This window comes from Lissotriton helveticus, chromosome 11 (assembly GCF_964261635.1).
Source record: "Lissotriton helveticus chromosome 11, aLisHel1.1, whole genome shotgun sequence".
NCBI lineage: Eukaryota > Metazoa > Chordata > Amphibia > Caudata > Salamandridae > Lissotriton > Lissotriton helveticus.
The window spans coordinates 861,204,509-861,224,413 of NC_136072.1; the positions used below are offsets into that span (position 1 = coordinate 861,204,509).

General features: G+C 42.4%; 1 protein-coding gene across 1 annotated transcript in view; it reads right to left on the bottom strand.

The window, feature by feature from the left end:
• Positions 1 to 2,566: 2,566 nt before the first annotated feature.
• The window catches only part of LOC144792198 (phosphatidylethanolamine-binding protein 1-like), a 103,946-nt gene continuing 86,607 nt past the window's right edge, over positions 2,567 to 19,905 (bottom strand). Inside the window, exon 4 of the mRNA XM_078667100.1 lies at positions 2,567 to 4,313. Within this exon, the coding sequence (XP_078523226.1) occupies positions 4,096 to 4,313 (218 nt within the window). The 3' untranslated portion in view covers positions 2,567 to 4,095. The remainder of the gene's footprint in view (positions 4,314 to 19,905) is intronic.

The following is a 19,905-nucleotide window of genomic DNA, read 5'->3' on the forward strand; positions in this document are numbered from 1 at the left end:
TTCTTGCAGGCTCTCTACAGCAGAAAAAAATTACAGTACTATCGAAAAGGAAGCATTTGCTTGTGTTTGGGGAGTTAACCGTTGGTTTTCATCTGGAATGACAAAGGTTTAAAAAATGCCAGTCCCAGATTAATCAGATTATTTTCTAAATTATATGACCATTTTTTTCTATGAGACACAGTCCAGGAGGGAAAAATTTTAAGGCAGATTTCTTGTCCAGATGTCCTGCTATTGCTTGTCATGACTAACTACTCACTGATGAAAATTAAATTGTCGTAGGTTTACTGGATGGGTTAGTGTTGGCTAAAGAGGTTGTGTCACATTCTGATTGGGTACAAGCCTCCTGTTCTGATACTTGTCAAATTAGTCTTAAAAAATTAATTTGCAACAGTTGGCCCAGGAAAAGTCAAATTGACAAAGAAGTAATTCCTTATTTCAAGATCAAAGATGAATTGAGCGTTGAAGGTGATCTCATCATGAGAGGCTCTTCACTTGTTCCTCCTGCTATTTTAAGAAGTAAACTCATTGCTCTTGCACACAAAGGTCATGTTGACATTACTGGAACAAAAAAAAGGCTGCGTTTTATTACTGGTGGCCTGGAATAGATATTCTGGTTGAAAATATATTAAGCTATTGTAATGAATGTGGACATGCCGAGAAATCCCTTCGCATTCATAATACTCCCCTGTGTCCTGTTGATTTTCCTCAAAGAGCTTGGGAGAAATTAGGAATCGACGTTGTTAGTCCTATCAGTGGGTTGAATGAAGGTTTTAGATTCATTTTGACTATTGTTGATTATTTTTCCAAGTGGGTTGCTTATAAATTCATGAGGGAACCCAACACAGACAATGTTATCAAATTGTTTTGAGACAATTATTTCGCTCAGACGGTATTCCTGCTTTCTTAGTTTGTGATAACAGAGTACAATTCATATCACATAACATGAAAATTTTCCTAAGTAACCTTTGTGTTAAACATCTAACCACTGCTCTGTATAGTCCTCAAGGAAATGGTTTAGTGGAAAGAGTGAATCGTATGTTGAAAGAACAAGAGGTGATTAGTGATAGAGTGTAGTCGTACAACAATACTCCGCACTCTACCACAGGTATTACTCCTTTTACCATGTTGAGGTGTAGGCAATCTTTTAATGAACTTTCTCCTGAGTGGGTCATTGCTAATTCTAAATGTCATAATGATGTTCCTCACTTTGATCAAATTAGATTAAGAGTGAAAGAGTCTCAGAGCAAATGTAAAATCAGATATGATGAGCTTAAAAGAACTGCAGAGGACCAATTCACCATGGGTGAACGTGTTCGAGATAAGAGACCATTTAAATTAAGAGGTTCAAAGTTTTATCCAGAGACCACTATTGTTAAGATGAGCAAACATGCTATCATGGTATGTGGCAGAAAATGGTGGAGCAAAAGAAATGTTGCAAAAGTAAAAAACAGTTTAACTAACCCTTCTGATTCTTCTCACAATAAGGTTTCTTCACATAAGTTTGCCCCTACTTCTAATACCAGTGTAAATGTTGGATCTGATTTGGTAACATACAATTTTTCTCAAACTCGTGTTCATGAGGACCTTGATGTTTCTAAATCTGTTATTCATTCATCAACTGGTACTGTGAATGAGTATACTGAAAAGTTGGTTGTAGATGATGTGAATCATGATTTAACAGTTACCAAAGATGCATTACATAGAACTCTAGAATTAAATGTAAGCCTAGATATCTAGAAGATTACATCACATAGTTTGTTCGGTTTTATTTCTGAATTTTCATTAGAAGTATATTTGTTTCGTGTTTAAAGGGGGAAGGTGTGTTATATTCCCCTTCTTCACATTCTTCACATTTCATTTCATGTATTAATGTTATTTAACTTATGCATCTTTTAATCTCTGTATTACCTAGTTATGTTGCCTAGCAGTGTAAAATGTTAATCATTCTGAAGCTCCAGTGAGGCAGTTCTCTTCTGGATACTGAAGATGTGAGACGCTCTGTGAAGCTGTTGGTGCTGAACTCCTTTGATGAATAAACTTATCTAAAATCCTTACTTCTGGAGTCATCTTATTCCACTCAGGACACAACACAAATACTAACAGTAAGCATCCAAGAATGCTCCTTTTGTTTGTCGGCATGGGTTTTGAGACCTATTGTGACATCATTAACCAGATGGCCCCTTTAAAATGTTGTCACTCTGCTGACCCTGAAAACAGATTTGGCTCTAACGTCCATTGGGCAGTGAGAACATTTTAAGCTTGTGACTAAGATAGATGCCAACCAGGAGGAAAAAAAATAAATGAAAACAAAAATCGGTACTCTTGGAACTGAAGTACCTTGAAGGCAGTCTGAACAGCAAAGTATTTATTCGAATGTTCTGTGTCTTTCAATTACTAATCCAATCTATAGAATGCACTTTAATTTCTTACATTGTGAGCAGGAAATCTGAATATCACACTTGTTATAGTAAACAGGAGCATTTCAAACTACAAAAGTCTTTTTTTCCCCCACTTGTTGAATATGGAATACTATTGAGATACAAGAACATATAAGGCCAGTCCACAGCATAGTTCATCTTTCGTTTTTATTAAAACCAGACAGACAAAATATTTGTTACAGATCGTTTGAAAAGCTATATTAAAAACCTAAAAGTAAATGAGAGGCAAGCGAAACACATATTTGTTAAAGAGAGATATAGGTTATGCTACAGTTATGGTAGTCAAGCTGCCAAAAAGGACAGTAAGTCACGTTATACTGAGTATTTTCTCATTTAAAGAAGGGCTATTTATTCTTTGTTTCCACAAAGTAACGTTTGGTGTATTCAGGCCATCCATTGAATACTCTACATAGTGTTGCATAACACTGCACAGTGTGTCTGTTTTGGAGGGTGAGGGTCTCGTTACCTTTTCATCTGAGAGACATAAAACACACCTGACTGACTGTCAGAGTGATGATAAAAATCAGTGAAGTAGTTCAAGGTAATAGAAGCCACTTGAGAGTGGAACGATTACAAATGTTTACTTTAAGATTATGATAAACCTACGGCAAGAGAACTTTTACAAAGACGATCTGGAGATTCTTAAGATGTGTATTTTCCGAATACTTTCTTCTGGGCTTTGGCCTGAAGTGGACATGCTTTAAAAACGTAACGCTTGAGGGCGAGAGTACCCTAAACTCGCTATCAATTATTCTCCCAAGATCTTTATAAAATGTTGTTCTTAAAAAGCATTTTGAAAGCCTATTTCCGCCAAGGTATCCGTTGTTGATGTGCCTAATTGAAACAACACGGAAACAAGAGCCTCTATGTCTTGGGTTAGGTTCTCTACATCACCCAGCACATTGGTCAAAAGGGAGTGGGCTTCAGAACCCCCTGCCAAAGGTGCGAAATTCTGTTTTGCTCTAAAATATTGAAAGCAGAACAATTTTAAAAGCCTGCACAGTTTAAGACCAACTTTTGATTTGAAGGATACATGATTTAATCCAATTGATTTGCTGTTAAAATGTCCCATAAAGGAACTTTAACTAGTGCCAAGAAATTCCCACCCACCGATGTGTTACAAATGCTAGTAGCTTGAGAGTGGCCTTAAATCATCTCTGAAATTCCCAAAACTAAACACCTTATCTGTTTTCAAATCCTCCGAAAGTCAACATGTGTCACACTTCAAAATACCCCCAGAAAATCCTCCTCAAAGTACATTGATTTGGCCAAAACGTTAAATAATTCTCTGGTCGGCTTGATGTCTTAATAACATCAAGGTGCTACATTTATACAAGAAGCTTGAATTTGGTGAAAGTGATGTTAATACTCCACTATCCCTTTGCCCCGAGATTTACTTTACAATGGGATGTTACGCAGCATTTTAGTTTCTCTACAATGGCTATTTTGCTCTTCTTATTTTTTTGGGCTTAAAAAAAAATCAAGGCTAAAATTCTAGAGAACCTACTTTGTGTACTAGCTAGACAGAACCTCCAAATCTCCTGACAAAAAAGGATGGATAGATTGGTAAATCAGTAAATCTGTGAGTCTCACCACACATGTCTAGGTAAAACCTTAATGTACAAAAAAAATTCCAAATCAATAAAAAATATATAAACTATTTTGCTCCTAATTGTTCATACAACTCTGGCACATAGTCGTCATATTGAGCCTGGAAACAAGTACCAGCAACAGGGGCTCCTAGATTGTACTTTTTACGGAAGGATGATGTACAGAACTTAGCACGGTGGTCAGCAGAGCGGTTTCCAAGGACAGGCTCTTCACACTTGATTGTGCCGTGCTGCTCGTACACCAGCCACACATATCGGTGGAGACCTAGGGGAAGGACAATATGCATTATAACCAAAATGGCAAAAGCCTCTCACCAAATAAGAGAACAACAACAGACATGAGTGCTGCAATTGATACAGGTCGCAACAGACATACTTCCATGAATTGTACATTCTGTCACCAATTATGTCATTTGACATGTCATCAGTGATGTCATAAATGGTACCATAGAACATGACATGAGTGATGTAATATGTGAGCTCCTAAACAGTGGATGGCGGAGGTGCAAGTTATTGTTAGCGCAACTAACTATAACTGGTGAATTTGTGTTTTTTTTATTTCAAAACATTAATGTTGTCATTGACCTATTCACCTAACTATAACGTTCATTTAACCTTTGCTTTTTCCAGTGAATTTCTAGTTTTTTTTAACATGAGGAAATATTTTATTACAACATGTAAATCCAACCCCCAGCTGTGCATGGCACAGGAAGCCAACCCTTCACTGCACTCGCCTTTGGTTGTGCATAGCAAGGGGTTGGCCACAGGGCCTGGTCTAAGGCCAAGCCCTGTGGCCAAACCATCACCATTACTTACTACTAATGTGGAAGGGGTGGCCGAACTGGGTAGAGCTTGTAGGTGATTTGGCACTTTTGCATACTTAGCAGCAATTAAAAGGGAGAACCGTGGACTCTGCTTTCGGACCTGGAGATGGCAAGAAAGAACCCACTCGTCTTGGACAGTCACTACATAAAAGATGGTGCTCCAATATATCAATGATGCATTCACCTTCATCAAGCATTACAGATTTATTATCAATGTGCAAATGTAAAGAAAACACAATGTCCATCAGCGTGGAAAATGGTGTGAACACTGTCGCATACTACTAATGTGGAAGGGGTGGGGCCAAGCAAGTGGAGCTTGTAGGTGATTTGGTGCCTCTGCAAACTTAGCAGCAATTAAAAGGGTCAATATTGGACAATTTTTCTTTTTAAAGGGGACCGGAGTTGCATGGCCCCCCTCCCCGAGCCTCATTAGGCTGGGAAAGTGAGTATCCCAGTCCCCACACAGGGCACCCACCATGTAGACTTTAAAGGCCACGTGCGACCCAACCCATTGGGCCTAGGGAGGCAGGGTAGCCCTACCCTGCCCCCTTATATCACTATTTGTTTTATTACTTCAAGACAGGGGATAAGTCCCCGAGTCATGTAATGGCTGGCAGCAACACATGTTGCTGGAAGCCAATCAGATCGCTTGCTCCCGCTGGAGTCTGACTCCTGCAGGAGCGAGTTGGCCCAAGGGAAATAAAGCTCCTTGGGCCAGTCTGAGCACTCTAGGTTTAAATTGGGGCTCCTACAAGGCTCTCTTGAGACTCTTGTGGACCCAAGAGTCCAGATATACAATTATATTTTAACCTTAATATCTCCAAATAACTACTGAATGGATTTACACCAAATCACAAAAAGCACGATCAGCTGACCAAGATCTAACTTCCTGCCAAATTTGGTGTAATTACGTTCAGCAGTTGCGGCTGTAGCCCTGGTTAAATAAGTCTACAGAAAAAGCACAGGGATTTTGCATTTTGAGACCCTCTCTTTTTTTCTCACCTTCACTTGATGGCAGAGTGTTTGTTTGTGTGTACGTATGTATGTATATATATAATATTTGTGTATGTAAACAAAGGGACATTGCCATCTTGGGCTCAATTGTGAAAAACAGCAAATGGACGGAACCGACCAATAATCTCTAAGGTGATATATTAGTCTACATGGCGTTGGTGGTGAACGTTAAGCACATGGTACAAGTTTACAAATATTACTGCAATATGTAATGTAATATGTGCTTTTGTTCCACATAGTTGGAGAAAATAGAGAATGTAACTTATGGAATTTAGTGTGACAAACTCAAATCAACTTAATATGTTTTAACATATATCTGTCCAGTGATTATAACCAATAGAGTAAGTGCAAAAGAATGTTTTACATTGTCAAACGAATTGTGATTGAAATAAACATAAACTGAAGCAACCGCCCAATAAAACGACACAAAAAAACATGAAGCCTTACCTCAGTATCCTTGATCATATGACACTATTGAAAGGGTTTTTTGCAATGGCTCTGCAAGCATGTGAACAAGGCCAGTGTTGTGGCCGAAGCTCGTCATGGCGGATAAATTGTGCAATAAAAGTATTTTGTGAAAAGAATTCAGTGTCTGCACCTGGTCCGCAAGGATTTGAGTTGAAAATATGGGAGGCATTCATATTGAAGCGGAAAGGCTGTATCCACATCGTATACCCCAACCTGCTGAGCAAAAATCAGCCGTACTGGCATGCCGGAGTTGGAGAAGTACTTGGGAGAAATCATTGCTGGGCTCCCCGCTCCCGCCAGGCGAGAAACTCAACAGTGTGGAAACTCATAGCAACGAATCGGAGGACCCGAGGTAAGTGGATGACGAACTGTGCATGAGACAATCATATATCCATTTCACAACTTTGAGAAATGGATTGAATAATTCGCTGCCTGAACCATCACAGCAGAAGAAATTCTTTATGTATTTTTGCTGATGGAAGGTTGTGGATTCTTGAATCCAAGGATAAAGAAATCCTGCGAGTAAGTAGGAATTTCTGTATTAAATCATCAGCTGCTGGTGAGGGGCCATTTGATGGTATTCATGGAAGGAGACATGCAGACTGTAACGGGCACACAAGGATTGCAAGTCTCGCCCTAGCTACAGTGAAATACAGTTAAATAACTTTTTCCCTGGTTCAGACTGCAACGGGCACACAGGATTACGATTAGCATCCATTTAATAAGCAAAGAACTTCTCTTGGGCAGAAGGTGGCAGCCCATACATGAGATTGTTGGTGAAGGAGGAAATGTTATTGACAATCAGCCTGTCAATATTATTTACCATTATACAAATGCTTTTGTCACAGGGGTGTGTTGTAATGCAGCAAGCATTGAGAAAGGCAGTTGTGCCGAAACGCATTTGCTAGCACGAGTAATAAATCATCCTTTATAATTCCCCATGAGTGCCTGCATCTCTTTTTGGGGAAATTGGTGGAGATATAGATACCCAGACGAAGGCCGCAGGCCGAAACGCGTAGGTCGATTTCTGCCTCTTTATTTGCACTTTGTATCAATGAAAATGTAAAAATAAAAAAGACTTCTGCAAGTTACTACTTGTTGTGAGCTCGCTGTTCCAAGTGCTACTTTCACGTGTTCTTCCATGATGGGGGGGGGGCAATAAAAGTGAAGGCAGTCACGGAAAGTGCGGGGCTTAAACTTGCCGCGGTCCTGCGTGGGTTCTGGACGCCCACTAAATAATATTCACAACTTCTCCTTTTGCGAAAAAGGCGCCAGGACACTCCAAAGTGCTTTTAACTTGCTTTGTTTATTGTCACGAACGGCTCCCTATGATATATTTATATTTCGAAAATGGTTGTCTGTATTTAACAGTGGATGTATCAAAGGTTCTATTAGACTGTGAAGAGGTGCAGCAGATTTTCACATGGATGATGTCATCAGTGATGTCATTTGAGATGTCACCAGTGATGTCACTGACCATGCCATGAATGATGTAATATGTGACGTACATCATGAGCAATGCATTGCGGGGGCACAAGTTAAAGTTAGCTGAACTAACTATAACAGTGGAATTTTATGGTTTTGTACGTGTGAAATATCCAGCTAACTATAATGCCCCTGAAACCTATGTTTTGTTCAGTGAATTTCAAAGGTTTTTTACATGCTAATTTCTAACTATAACGTCTGTAAAACCTATGGTTTTTTCAGTGAATATATATATTGGCTCGCAGAGGGAGCGCTACGTGCCGTCGGCTCACAAAGGCACAGCAGCATACTGGCTCGCAGAGGGACAGCTGGGGTCTGGCTCGCAGAGGGACAGCTGTGGTCTGAGCAACGGGCCTGCTAGTAGAGACACAGCTACGAGCTAACGGCCTAACTCGCAGAGGCCTCACAGAGGTAGAGCTGCGGGCCCGACTGCTCGTTGGCGCACAGCTGCAAGCCGATACACTGGTTTCTAAAGGCATAGCCGTGAGCCGTAATTGGTTCTGACCATGATATAACACAGATGCATCATCCTGTACAATATCAACAACAGACGAAACAATGTTGTGTAATGGCAGTTATTTACTCTTGAATAATAAAAAATGCTGCAGCATTTTAAAAGATATTCCATACATTGTGACTGTGTCAGATCGTATAGTTTGCTGTAAAAACTTGCTGTTTCCTCCCTCACAGGGGAGTTTCGATACCTTGATTTGGCCTTGCATTCCGACATTGTAGGCAGAGTTCGACAAGCTGAGCCGAATAAGAGCCTTATTATCCCTGAAAGAAGTTTCTTTCACTTCTGCCCCTGAGACGTATGTCCTGCAGGTGGCTAACACGACAACAGAAGTTCATAATCTTTTAAACACTGATCTCCCACAACATTTTGGTGAACTAATTCATTCTATTTTCAATGCTTCGCATACAACAGGGCTGGCAATTTTTTTTTAGCTTGTGCGATCCGGCCTTGTAACGTGTTTTCAAACTATTTTTGGTGTGATCCCTGCTTTCATTCATTCTATTTTCTCGAGTGTTTTTGGCGGGTTGCCACTTTGACTAACTTTGGCTGCCAGACTTTTCCTCTTGATCTGCATGCTCAGAAATGGCTGCTCCACTTGTGCTCGTTCACAACCCAGCCCTACTACAGCTACTTTGCAACCGCAAGCATGACTATTATGGCACCTTGCCGCTGGCCACTCTCAGCATGGCTTACAATTTGTCTTTACGCTATTCCAGGTATACTTGCATCAAGCCAGTGTTCACATGCATGTCCTGTCCCTTCCAATAGGCGTTGGACCTATGCCTCGCAAACAGTGTCGCCTGACCCGGATTTTCCTTTACTGATGAACCCTTTGGTGAATCATGAGCGTGAATGTTCCGGTATTGGGTACATGGCATATGCTGCTGCACTTGGTGTGCTAGCTCAGTGGGATGTATGTACGGCTGCACATGATTTCCTGCAACGGAGTTACATTGAGTGCCACGCAAGTTGCCCTGCTATGGTGCTGGAAGCAACAATAATCAATGAGCACGTTTGCTCCTTCAAATTGCTCAATTGGATGGCGTCTACTTTTTCAGATGAAAATAATGATTTCCTATTGGAAGCTGTTGCAACTTACTGCTCTTACACACTGATGAATTCATTTGGCTGTGCCACATGTTTTTTTTTTCTCTCTCTCACCAGAGCCCTTCCACTAATGTAATAAACAAAGCTCGTAGCATTGGGAGGGTGGTAAACTCTACATGGCTTAATCCAATGACATTATAAAATACTTTCCCCATTTATACTTTCTGCAATTGTAACTATGCTAATTGTATTGTTTACATGTATTTCTTTCCTCACCTTAGCACGTATACTACATTATACAGCTTGTTAGTTGAATTAAACATTTTAAACTATACAAAGTCTCTGGTTACTCACATTGTGAACAGGTGTGAGTGTCTAAGCGAAAGATTGTCTTGTTCCCAGGAATTCTGAGAGGGCCTGAGTTTCATTGTTCCAGGATATCTAATCATTGGTAGCTCTGCTGTAGTACGGAGAACGAATGAGTCAGAGGTCTTCCACTGATATAATAAACATAGCTCGTAGCATGGGGAGGGTGTTGAGTGCTATTGGCTTAATCCACTGACATTATAATATCCTTTCCCCATTCGTACTTTATGCAATTCTAACTATGCTAATTGTATTGTTTACATGCATTTCTTTGCTCACCTTAGCACGTGTACTACATTACAGAGCTCGTTAGTTGAAATAAACATTTTAAACTATACAAAGTTTCTGGTTACTCACATTGTGAACAGGTGTCTAAGCGAAAGAGTGTCTTGTTTCCACGAATTCTGAGAGGACCCGAGTCGCGTTGTTCTAGGATATCTAATCATTGGTAGCTCCACTGTAGTACGGAGAACGAATGACAAACTATAGCTAGCCAGATAGGGGTTTCTGTGCACTGAGGCGTGTTTTTGGTATAACACAACATACCGAGGTCCTGACTTCCTGTGGCGTGGGGAGCGAGCCGCGAGCCAGTGATGTGGGGAGAGGGACCGTGAAAGGGGTATCTCACACAGACAGAGCTGCAGTATATTTTCAGTGTTGCCTTGCAGAGGTAGAACTACGCACCTGATGGCTTGTAGAGGGAGAGATGCGAGCTGATGGACTGAATCACAAATGGCTAGCAACACTTCCTAGTTTCAACCGTTCACAGCCAACCAGCCTCAAGCTTGTGCTCGTAACCCCTCAGCCAATCAGATGTCAGAATTCCCAAATATCGATATCTGTCAAATTTTATATTTCTCAAAAACTACTGAATGGATTTACACCATTTAAACAAAAGCGTGCTTTCTGGGCTAAGACCTTTCTCCCTGCCAAAGTTGGCATAATCCCGTTCAGCGGTTTGACCTGTAGCCTTGTCTAAAGTTTCCTATGGAAAATGCATTGAGAAAACAAGTTTGGGGACCCCCCTTTTTTCTCAGCCCCCCGTGACCAATTACCCCCAAACTTTCAAGACAAGAACTGATCAAAAAAGAGAAACTTTTTGGTAAATTACGTAAAGATTCGTCAAACTATGCCACAGTTATAATCACATGGAGGGCTCCAGGAGGGGGGCCGCGCAACCCCCCTCCAAACATGAGTAAAGCCCCGGGGCTGGGGCCCCCGAACTCCAACGAGCCCCCACTATTTTTTTAAGAAATGCCCCGGAACCTAGTCCACCAAGAGGCCTCATTAAAATAAAACGCGAGTACCCACAATCCCAGCGTGAAGTGCGCTGATTTTTTTATTTTTTAATGCTTTTTTGGGCCCGGGGGGTCCTTCTGAGACTCCCTAAGTAGGCCTAGGGGGTCAGGGTGTTTCTGTATTTCTACCCTGCCCCCTTCTCTTGTTTTATATCTTTGTTTCTCTGTTTTCTGGTGACTCTCCTCTACCGAGTCACACGATGGCTGCCAACACTTCCTGGTTTGGAGTGTTGGCAGCCAATCCGAGTGAAGCTCGTGCTCTGGAGTTAGGCTCCGCCCAGATATCAAAACTTTTATTTTTCTATTTTCTCAGCAACTACTGAACGGATTTAAACCATTTAAAAAAAAAAAAGGTCGCCGCTTTCTGATCCAAGCACTACCTTTTTGCCAAATTTGGGGCAATTCTGTTCAGTAGTTTCGGCTGTAGCATTGCGGAAAGTTTCCGAAGGGAAATTGATTTTTTGACTCTTATTTTTTGAATTTCTCAAACTACAGAATGGATTTACATCATTTAAAAAAAGGTTGCTTTCCGAACCAAGCTCTACCTTTTTGCAAAATTTGGGGTCATTTCGTTCAGCAGTTCGGGCTGTAGCTCAGGGAAAACGTGTTTTGGAACCCCCTTTTTTCTCAGCCCCCACTTGACGAATCACCCGCAAATTTTCAGGATAGGAGCTGACCTGGATAAACTTTTTGGGGGGGGAGAATTTCACAAAGATTTGTTAAACGACGCCAAAGTTATAAGCAAATCAAAAAATAATTTTCCTATGGAAACTAGGTTCGAACTACAACTACCTACCAGTAGGTAATATTTAAGGGTGGGCGTAGTTCGCGAAGTAGCACTACGCGAAGTGCACTTTGCACTACGCGAGCTGCGTAGTAGCTTGTTCGCACTGTGCAAGATGCATTTTCAATGATTGCACAGTGTGAACATGCACCCGGCACTGTGCAATCATTGAAAACGGCATCTTGCACAGTGCGAGCTGTAGTTTTCTGCCGCTCAAGTAGATTTTTACTCGAGCGGCAGCTTTCTCAACGCGAACTGGTAGTTTCTCATCGCAGCGGTCGCGAGCATGCACGACTACTCGCAATGAGAAACCTGACCTTCCCACGTTGAGTCTCGCCGGGATGTCATTTTGCTTGCTCGCGGTCGCGAACATGACGTTGAGAACCGCGAACAAGCAAAAAATGACCGCTGCACTACCCTACGCGTGTTCGCTCGCGTAGTGCTAAGTTGCGCAAACTTCGCAAAACTACGCGAGCGTAGCGTAGTGCTTTGCCCAGGGTTAGTAATATTTATATCTCAGTTGTCACCAGATTGGCAACAAGGAAGAATCACACTCTGGGTGGATGTATATCTGCTCAATTTATTAATAAAATCACAGAAAGTGCAACACCCACGCGTTTCGCTCCCCCTGGACCTTGATCACAGGATAAAAGTTCTTAGTCCTTCAACAACGTTTATGTACCCCACACAGTAATAATAACAGTTTTGACTTATTTTCCATGCTGTTCTGGAAAATGTCATTCACTTTGTTCTAATGATGGAATTTTTCTTTTTGTTACCTAAAGTCCAAATTGTGCTTTTTTTCTTGCAAATTGTTTAAATGTGCTGAATGGTTAAAGCGCAAGTGCTGATACAAACTTGTGTTCATCTTTATGTCAAGAGGTTCATAATCTTTATTAAAGGTGCAAGATTCAATGATGGTGTGCATTTCTGCGGTTGCCTTATTTTGCCAGTTTTCAAGGTGAATTCTTTCATGTTAAATGCTATTTTACACACCTTGCATTGGTTACACTTCCAGAACCTTGCGGAGTTCATCCAGGTTTTGTTGGTTTTCTTGAAGTGACTGTGCACTAATTTATCCTTCAGGTTTTGTGGCCTTCTGTTCTGTTCATTACATTTGGGTGATCTCCTACCATCTCTGCCTCTACAGGATGTAGTTTTAATAGGCCCCAGTGTCATCTTAATATATGATTCAGTTTGTTTGTTTCTGCAAATTAGTTGGTTATTAATCTTATTTGATTTGTTTCTGGTTGTTTGTCTTTCATGCGCAGAATCTGCATTCTGTTTTAGGGTTTTGCTTTTTGAAGACCGGATTTTATTAAGGCATTTGGATATTTGCACGCTTTGAAACATTCACTTGTTATTTGACTGTATTTTTCAAATTCCATTTCTTGAGAACAATTTTTTTTGATTCTCAAGAATTCACCAGTGGAATGCTCCATTTTGAACTCTTATGGTGAATGCTTTCTGCATTTAATACGACATATTAGGGCGTTTCCTTTCTATGCAGTGTTTGTTTTGTGAATCCTGTTCTCTTGAACATAGATGTCAATGTTTAGGAAAGTCACCCTTGTTTCGCTTATTTCATACATGATTTGTAGCTTTGCCTGATTATTGTTCAGTTTTTGTGATATTTTGTGAATTATTTTTGTGTGCTATCCCAGATTAGGAACAAATAATCGATTAATCAAAGCTACGTCATTATTTTTCAGTGAACTCATCGATTTCAATTATCCATGCAATCTGCTGTTGCCCCCCAACCCATTGTTAGGTTAGCATTGCTTGGTTAGAATGAAAATCACACAGCAGTCATTTGTGTTTGAATAACTTTGTGTCGAATAAAAGTATGTTGTGTAGGCACATCTCTGTCATTTCCATTAGCATTCTCTTATGTTGCTAAAAATTATTATTTCTATTTTTTAGGTATTATCATGTTTGCAGGCCTATTTCCTGTTAAATGCTTGTTATGAGTGATGTAATATGTGAGGTTTTAAGCAGTGCATTGCAGGGCGTAAGTTGCAGTATAGGGGTGTGAGTGGGTTTCCGAGTGGTTATGTGGATGATGTAAACAGTGTTGTCACTGACCATGTCTATGGTTTTATACAAGTGAAATCTGTGCCTAACTATAACATTCCTGTAACCTTTGTTTTTTTCTGTGAATTTCTACGTTTTTTAAAATTCTATTTCCTAAATATAATGTCCTTGAAACCTTTTGGTTTTTTAAGTGAATTTGTAATGTTTTTTTCAATTTAATTTCCTAAATGTAACCATTAATGTTTGACAGTGTATGTGTGTGTGTGTGTGTGTGTGTGTGTGTGTGTGAGTTCATGAGTGTCTCAGTAAGTCTGTGAGTGGGTGTGAGAGTCCCTGAGTGGGTCTGTGAGGCATGCGTGAGCGTCCGAGTGCTCTGTTTTGCGCTCTTCTGCTTGTTCTCTGCTCAATTTCTGCCATTTTCTGCTTACTTCGGACCTTTATTTTGACCCTTTCTGGTCGTTCCTGACCTTCTTTTTGACTTTTTCTGCTCATTTCTCACCTTCATCAGATCTTTAGCATACTTTGATCATATCTTTATTTTGCCTTTATTCAGCTCTGTGCTGGCCTTTATTTGGCCTCTTTATGCTTGTTTCTGATCTTTATTTTGCCTCTTTCTGCTTGTTGTTGACCTTTATTTTGCCTCTTCCTGCTAGTTTCTGATCTCTATTTTGCTGTTCTGCTTGTTGCTGGCCTTTTTTCTGTATCTTTCTGCTAATTTCTGACCTTTATTCTGCCTCTTTCTGCTCATTTCTGATCTCTATTTTGCTTATTTGTGCTAGTTTCTGACAAATATTCAGCCTCTTCCTGCTTGTTTGTCATCTTTCTTAGGCTCCTGCTCATTGCTGTCCTTTATGTTGCCTCTTTCTGCTCATTTCTCACCTTTACTTTGCCTCTTTCTGCTCAATGCTGACCGTTATATTGCCTCTTTTGCTCCTTTCTCACTTTTATTTTGCCTCATTTCTGAACTTTATTCTACCTGCTTCTGCTCACTTCTGACCTTTATTCTGCTACTTTCTGTTTGTTTCTCACCTTTATTTCACCTCTTTCTGTTCGCTGCTGATCTTTAGACTGCCCTTTTCTGGTAGTTTTTCACCTTTTGTTCTGCCTCTTCCTGCTCATTGCTGACTTTTATTCAGACTCTTTTTTTCTCGTTTCTGACCTTTATTCTGCTTCTTTCTGCTTGTTGCTGACCTTAATTAATTAAGAAGCTAGCAGGAATAACATACAAACCATATCGGACAGAGAATCTGTTGACAGACTGGTATGTGTACTCACCTTCTGAATAAAGGTGAACTATCTCTGCAACAACCCTTGTTTGCTTTTAAAAGGAGGAATAATTTGAAAGACTGACTTGTCTGTACCAGACCTAAACCCACATTGAACACCAGAAAATATGCTCTCTCGGGTCTCCCACCGGTTCAAGGGCACTACCTGTGTGGATCATGTGGGGTATGCACCCAGACTTACGTCACACAATCCATCAATATTGGGACCGATAAACCTTGGCTGTTGAAGCAACACACCAATTGCAATAGTGAGAGATTAATATATCTAATTACATGCCCATACAATCTAAGATATGACCAGGCGCAAAGTAAAGACTCGGATCATGGAACACAAAAGCACCATTGGGTGCAGAAACAAGCTACCAAGCTCATAGATCACTTTTTGGAAAAAAAGCCACCTTCCGGAGGACCTGTGATGGACGGTATTGGACAAACCTATCTGATATCTACCTCACCCAACATAACAAAAACTCTTCTCAAAATTGAACAACGATGGGTGTTCAGATTGAGGACCGATAAGAGGGGTCTTAACGATGAAGTGCTATGCTATCTATCTCATAATATGCCTACCTATAATAAGCTTAGGACACCAGTGTACCCATCACTACAATTACATTAGGTCAACCCCTTTGTCTCTCTGTCATCACATCCCCTTCTCAGGTCTCAGTGACTTGAGTTAACTGGTTAGTCTCTGCACTCCATTCCTTAGAATGCAACACTAAGTGTACTTGTACGATTGGATAACTATTTCCTATTACATACACCTATTGGATTAACATTTCACATGTTTACAAAACTTGATGTCTCCCTTTCATCACGAATCAGAACAGAACTGCTTTCTTTCTCACATGACGTTTTCTGACAGTTCGCCAAAATCAGCCAAACTACATTTCCCGACCTGCCTTGCTTCCAAGCAGGAAGTACATGGTAAACAGGTCAGCCCGGAGTATAAGTCACTCACGGTAACCGGCCGTTCTCCAGTGTTCCTGTCCCTCGGCATGGCGAACGGCACTCTCAACCCTTACACTTAGGTGAGTCCTTAGTGTTTTGACAGCGTGACTGCAACATTTGCTGGCCTCCTGCTTTTAGTATATGGGGGGTTTCCATGTTTCTTATAGCCGCAATGTTAACCTCCACCTGCCGGAGCTCTTCGCACTGACTTTTTTTAGTTCTTTTTCTGCCCTATCTTTTCTCCCCTACCTTATCGGTAACAACAGCCTTTGCATTACATAATGTATTGAATGTAGATGTAGCAGTGGAACACAATGGCCGGCTCCGATTTTACAGCGAGTGACTTTTCTACTTGCTCCCTCCTAGTTCTTGAGATGAACCTTGAACTACCTAGTCTTCACTATCTGTTCCTCCCGTCGGGCAAATCACTGAACTTTTTTGATTATTCCACCGCTTGCAATCTTATTTGTGGATCAGGCTAAACATTAGTGATACATCTAACTGATCCCTGTAAATGGAAAGGCGGGGCCGTCATCGGGCCCGCCGCACTTATGGCGGGGCGCACCGGCCCCCACTCGTCCCGGGGACTAAACGGCACACGATAGGGTAAATGGCGCTAGGTTAAAGGCATGTTAGAGGCATTTATGATGCACAGGATGCCGACGCACTATTTCTACGCCACCTATATGTATTTCATGCTATTGCAGACGCAGTGATAGGATTAGATCCCTCACTGGGGTACTGTGATGTGTAATTTCAGGGACAGTGTTGGGAAGAGAAATAGCGGGAGGGTCACTCAGGTACCCTCCCAACACTGATGAAGTCAAAGCAGTACACCTCAGGCCATGTTGTCACACCTTTAAGGGTATCCCTGCGCAGAGTGCGGCGGTACTTAAGAATTTGGGGGCCTGTGTCTAAAGCCCTTGGCACCATCTGCTGGTACACGTAAGCTTTGATGGGGGGGTCATGTCACACACATTCGCTCATACACGTATGTGTTGACGGACTTCGTACCGTTAGCATGGGCCTGGCTAGAAATGTCCTTGTCTGCAGCATAATTTTAGTAACAATGAATGCGCTGTTACTGCACTTCAAACTGTGTATCGTCCTTAAGGAGTCATGAAGGCGCTATTGTATTCACTGTAGACCCCAGGTCTATTCTTTAATAAGGGTCATACTACCGGGCACCCTATCTGCAACACTATTTCAAATACTCCGCATGTGACACAGACTGATGCTATGCTAAACACTTGCAGTTGCAAGTTTTATGGGAATGCGTCTGGTGCTAATCTTAGCTAAGGCTTAGCATGTGACGGCAATGTAATACCGGCATGTGTACTGCAGCTTTCGTCAGGAAGCCAGAAACACTAATCGTTTGTGTTTGTCTTTTCCATTTATGTATGGCCGGGTCCATGGTGGATATCTGGGAAGTGCTCCACACCGCAACAACTGCAACAGGTGGACAGCCAAAGGGACGCATACGTCAGGTACAGGAATGGCAAGAAAGACGTAAAGTGTGATGGGCGACCAATCCAGGACTCAGGAGGTGCCAACACTGGGTTGATTGTTTATTGGTGTGTTAACCCTAGATTTGGCCGGCCGTAGTAATGTAGCGGATGTTGCTTCACATAAGATGGCAGTCTGTTCCTTATCAGGAAACTGTATTTCTACAGAAACGGCGCCTGTGCTCGCAGGGCCACCGTGGTCGTCATAGTATATTCATAGGATACCAATTCGTAGGGACAACGATAGTAATGTGGCAGTGCACAGGGATATGCCTGGCCAACCTGGCCAAACCCAGCAGTAATAGGCCGATGCAACACCTCAGCACCCCTTGTCGGGAAGCTGGACTCTGCCTTTACGGGGGCCCGAGCTCCCAGTTGCCGTGTTAGTAGACACAGCGCGTTTGGAGACTTCCATAGTAAAAAGGTAGACATACACGGACGGGTAGCCTTTTCAGTTACACTGACAGTGGGTGGCAGCGTCAGGAGCGCCGTGTATTCTCGGGCGCAGCGTAATGCCATTCAATTAAGCCCATCTGGCGGCCTACGGCGGCACGTTTAATTTCCCTGGATCAGTCACCCTAGCATAATTAGCACGCATTTGAGGGGTGGGGTTGGTGGGGGGGGGCCTGAATGAACAGGTACACCAGGACGCCTGGGTAGAAAGGGGTCGACATGTCCGTACTCTGGGTACACCCTGGCGCAGACATTTCAGATCTCCCGAAGTGAGGAAGCGAGTCTGTGAGGCCATATTATGCCCATGGAAGCAAATACCTAGTAACAACAGTAGGGAGGCTTGCTAATTGCAGACCGTAGCCGAGGGGTGCATCTGGGGGGAGTCGTGCTTCTTGAAACACTGCGTCCGTTTGTACACGTCTGGGGTTGAAACCATTGCAGAGAACTTTTCTTGCCTACAAAAGGGAGTATAGGAACAAGATATGATCTTGCAAGGAGTTGGTAGGGCCCGATAGTTGAACATATGATGGCTAGGTGTGAGAATTTAAGGTTAGGGCATGACCTTTCAGTGTAGGAGGGTAGGGGTGGCCAGATAGTCGGTCAACTATGCTGGCCTGTGGGGGTAAGGTCATGATTGGTGAGCAGGTAATTTAAGGTCCTTAGGGGGGTGACTCCATTCTTGAATGGGGTCGCCCAAAGGGAGAGACAAGTGGTCTCTAATAGAACTCCAGGGGCAGGTACAGCCTGTTGGGTACATGAGTGCGGGGGAGACAGTCACGCTTTCTCTAGGCTGTTTGGCCACCCCGCACGTGCACAATGACGCCAGTAAACGGCGCAGAGATGCAAGGGCCCCTTTTAATGGAGTTAATGGAGCGTACGGGGTAACCGGGGGGCCAAAGTACCCTCACGGTAAGCAGGCCCTCTGCGCATGTGCACTTTGACTGAAGGGCGTGGTTAATAGGGCGTATGGGGGTAACCGGGGAGGGGATGTGCCCCCACGGTAAACGGGCCCTCCTGTGCACACGCACTCCGACATGGCAACACCCGGACAACACTTGACTCGCCTGTTTCACTCGAGGAGAGATTGAGTTCCCCCCCCCCCCCCTTCCGCCGATCACTCCGAGATCAGCGCAGATTCTTCCATGGACCACGAGGCTCTGTAAACTTATGACTCCTAAATTTGATTGGGTCTTCTCCCCTTCCTCTCTCTCCCGCGGATCACGCTGAGACAAGCGCAGACCCATTCACTGACCACGCGGCTCCGGACACCCCTTTAATTCATTAATTTCTCATATGTCCTTGCAGCACTGATCATTTGAGTCTGGACCCTTCCTCTGCCACGGGACGTCCATCAAGGCAGCCCTACAGACGCGGAATTATTTACCCGCCAACCCTTGCCTTACCTACCTGTTGCCTAAACGCACTGCTACCAGCCCTCATTTGTCCTGATGATGATCCTAAATCCTACGGATCGAAACGCCATCGACTCTCCAGCGAGATTCTAGGCGCCCCTCACACAGTGGTTTTCGCAAAAAAATGGAAAATGAATAACAATCTTCTTGAACTATTCTGAAACCACTTTGTTGTTTTTATTCACTGTATATAACTGTTCACCATACACTTTGCGCCGTCCACGCTGCTCTCACTGTCACTTGTGTTGCTGTAGTGTCACTCACCTTTGCACTCGTGCACCTTGTACAACCTTGGGCTGTTACGTACTATTCAATAATTGCAGTGTTGATATCAACTGTTAATTACAATTGCCCTATATTTCTCGGAACGCTTATAAAAATGATGCCTTGAGCACATATGAAAATCTAACTGA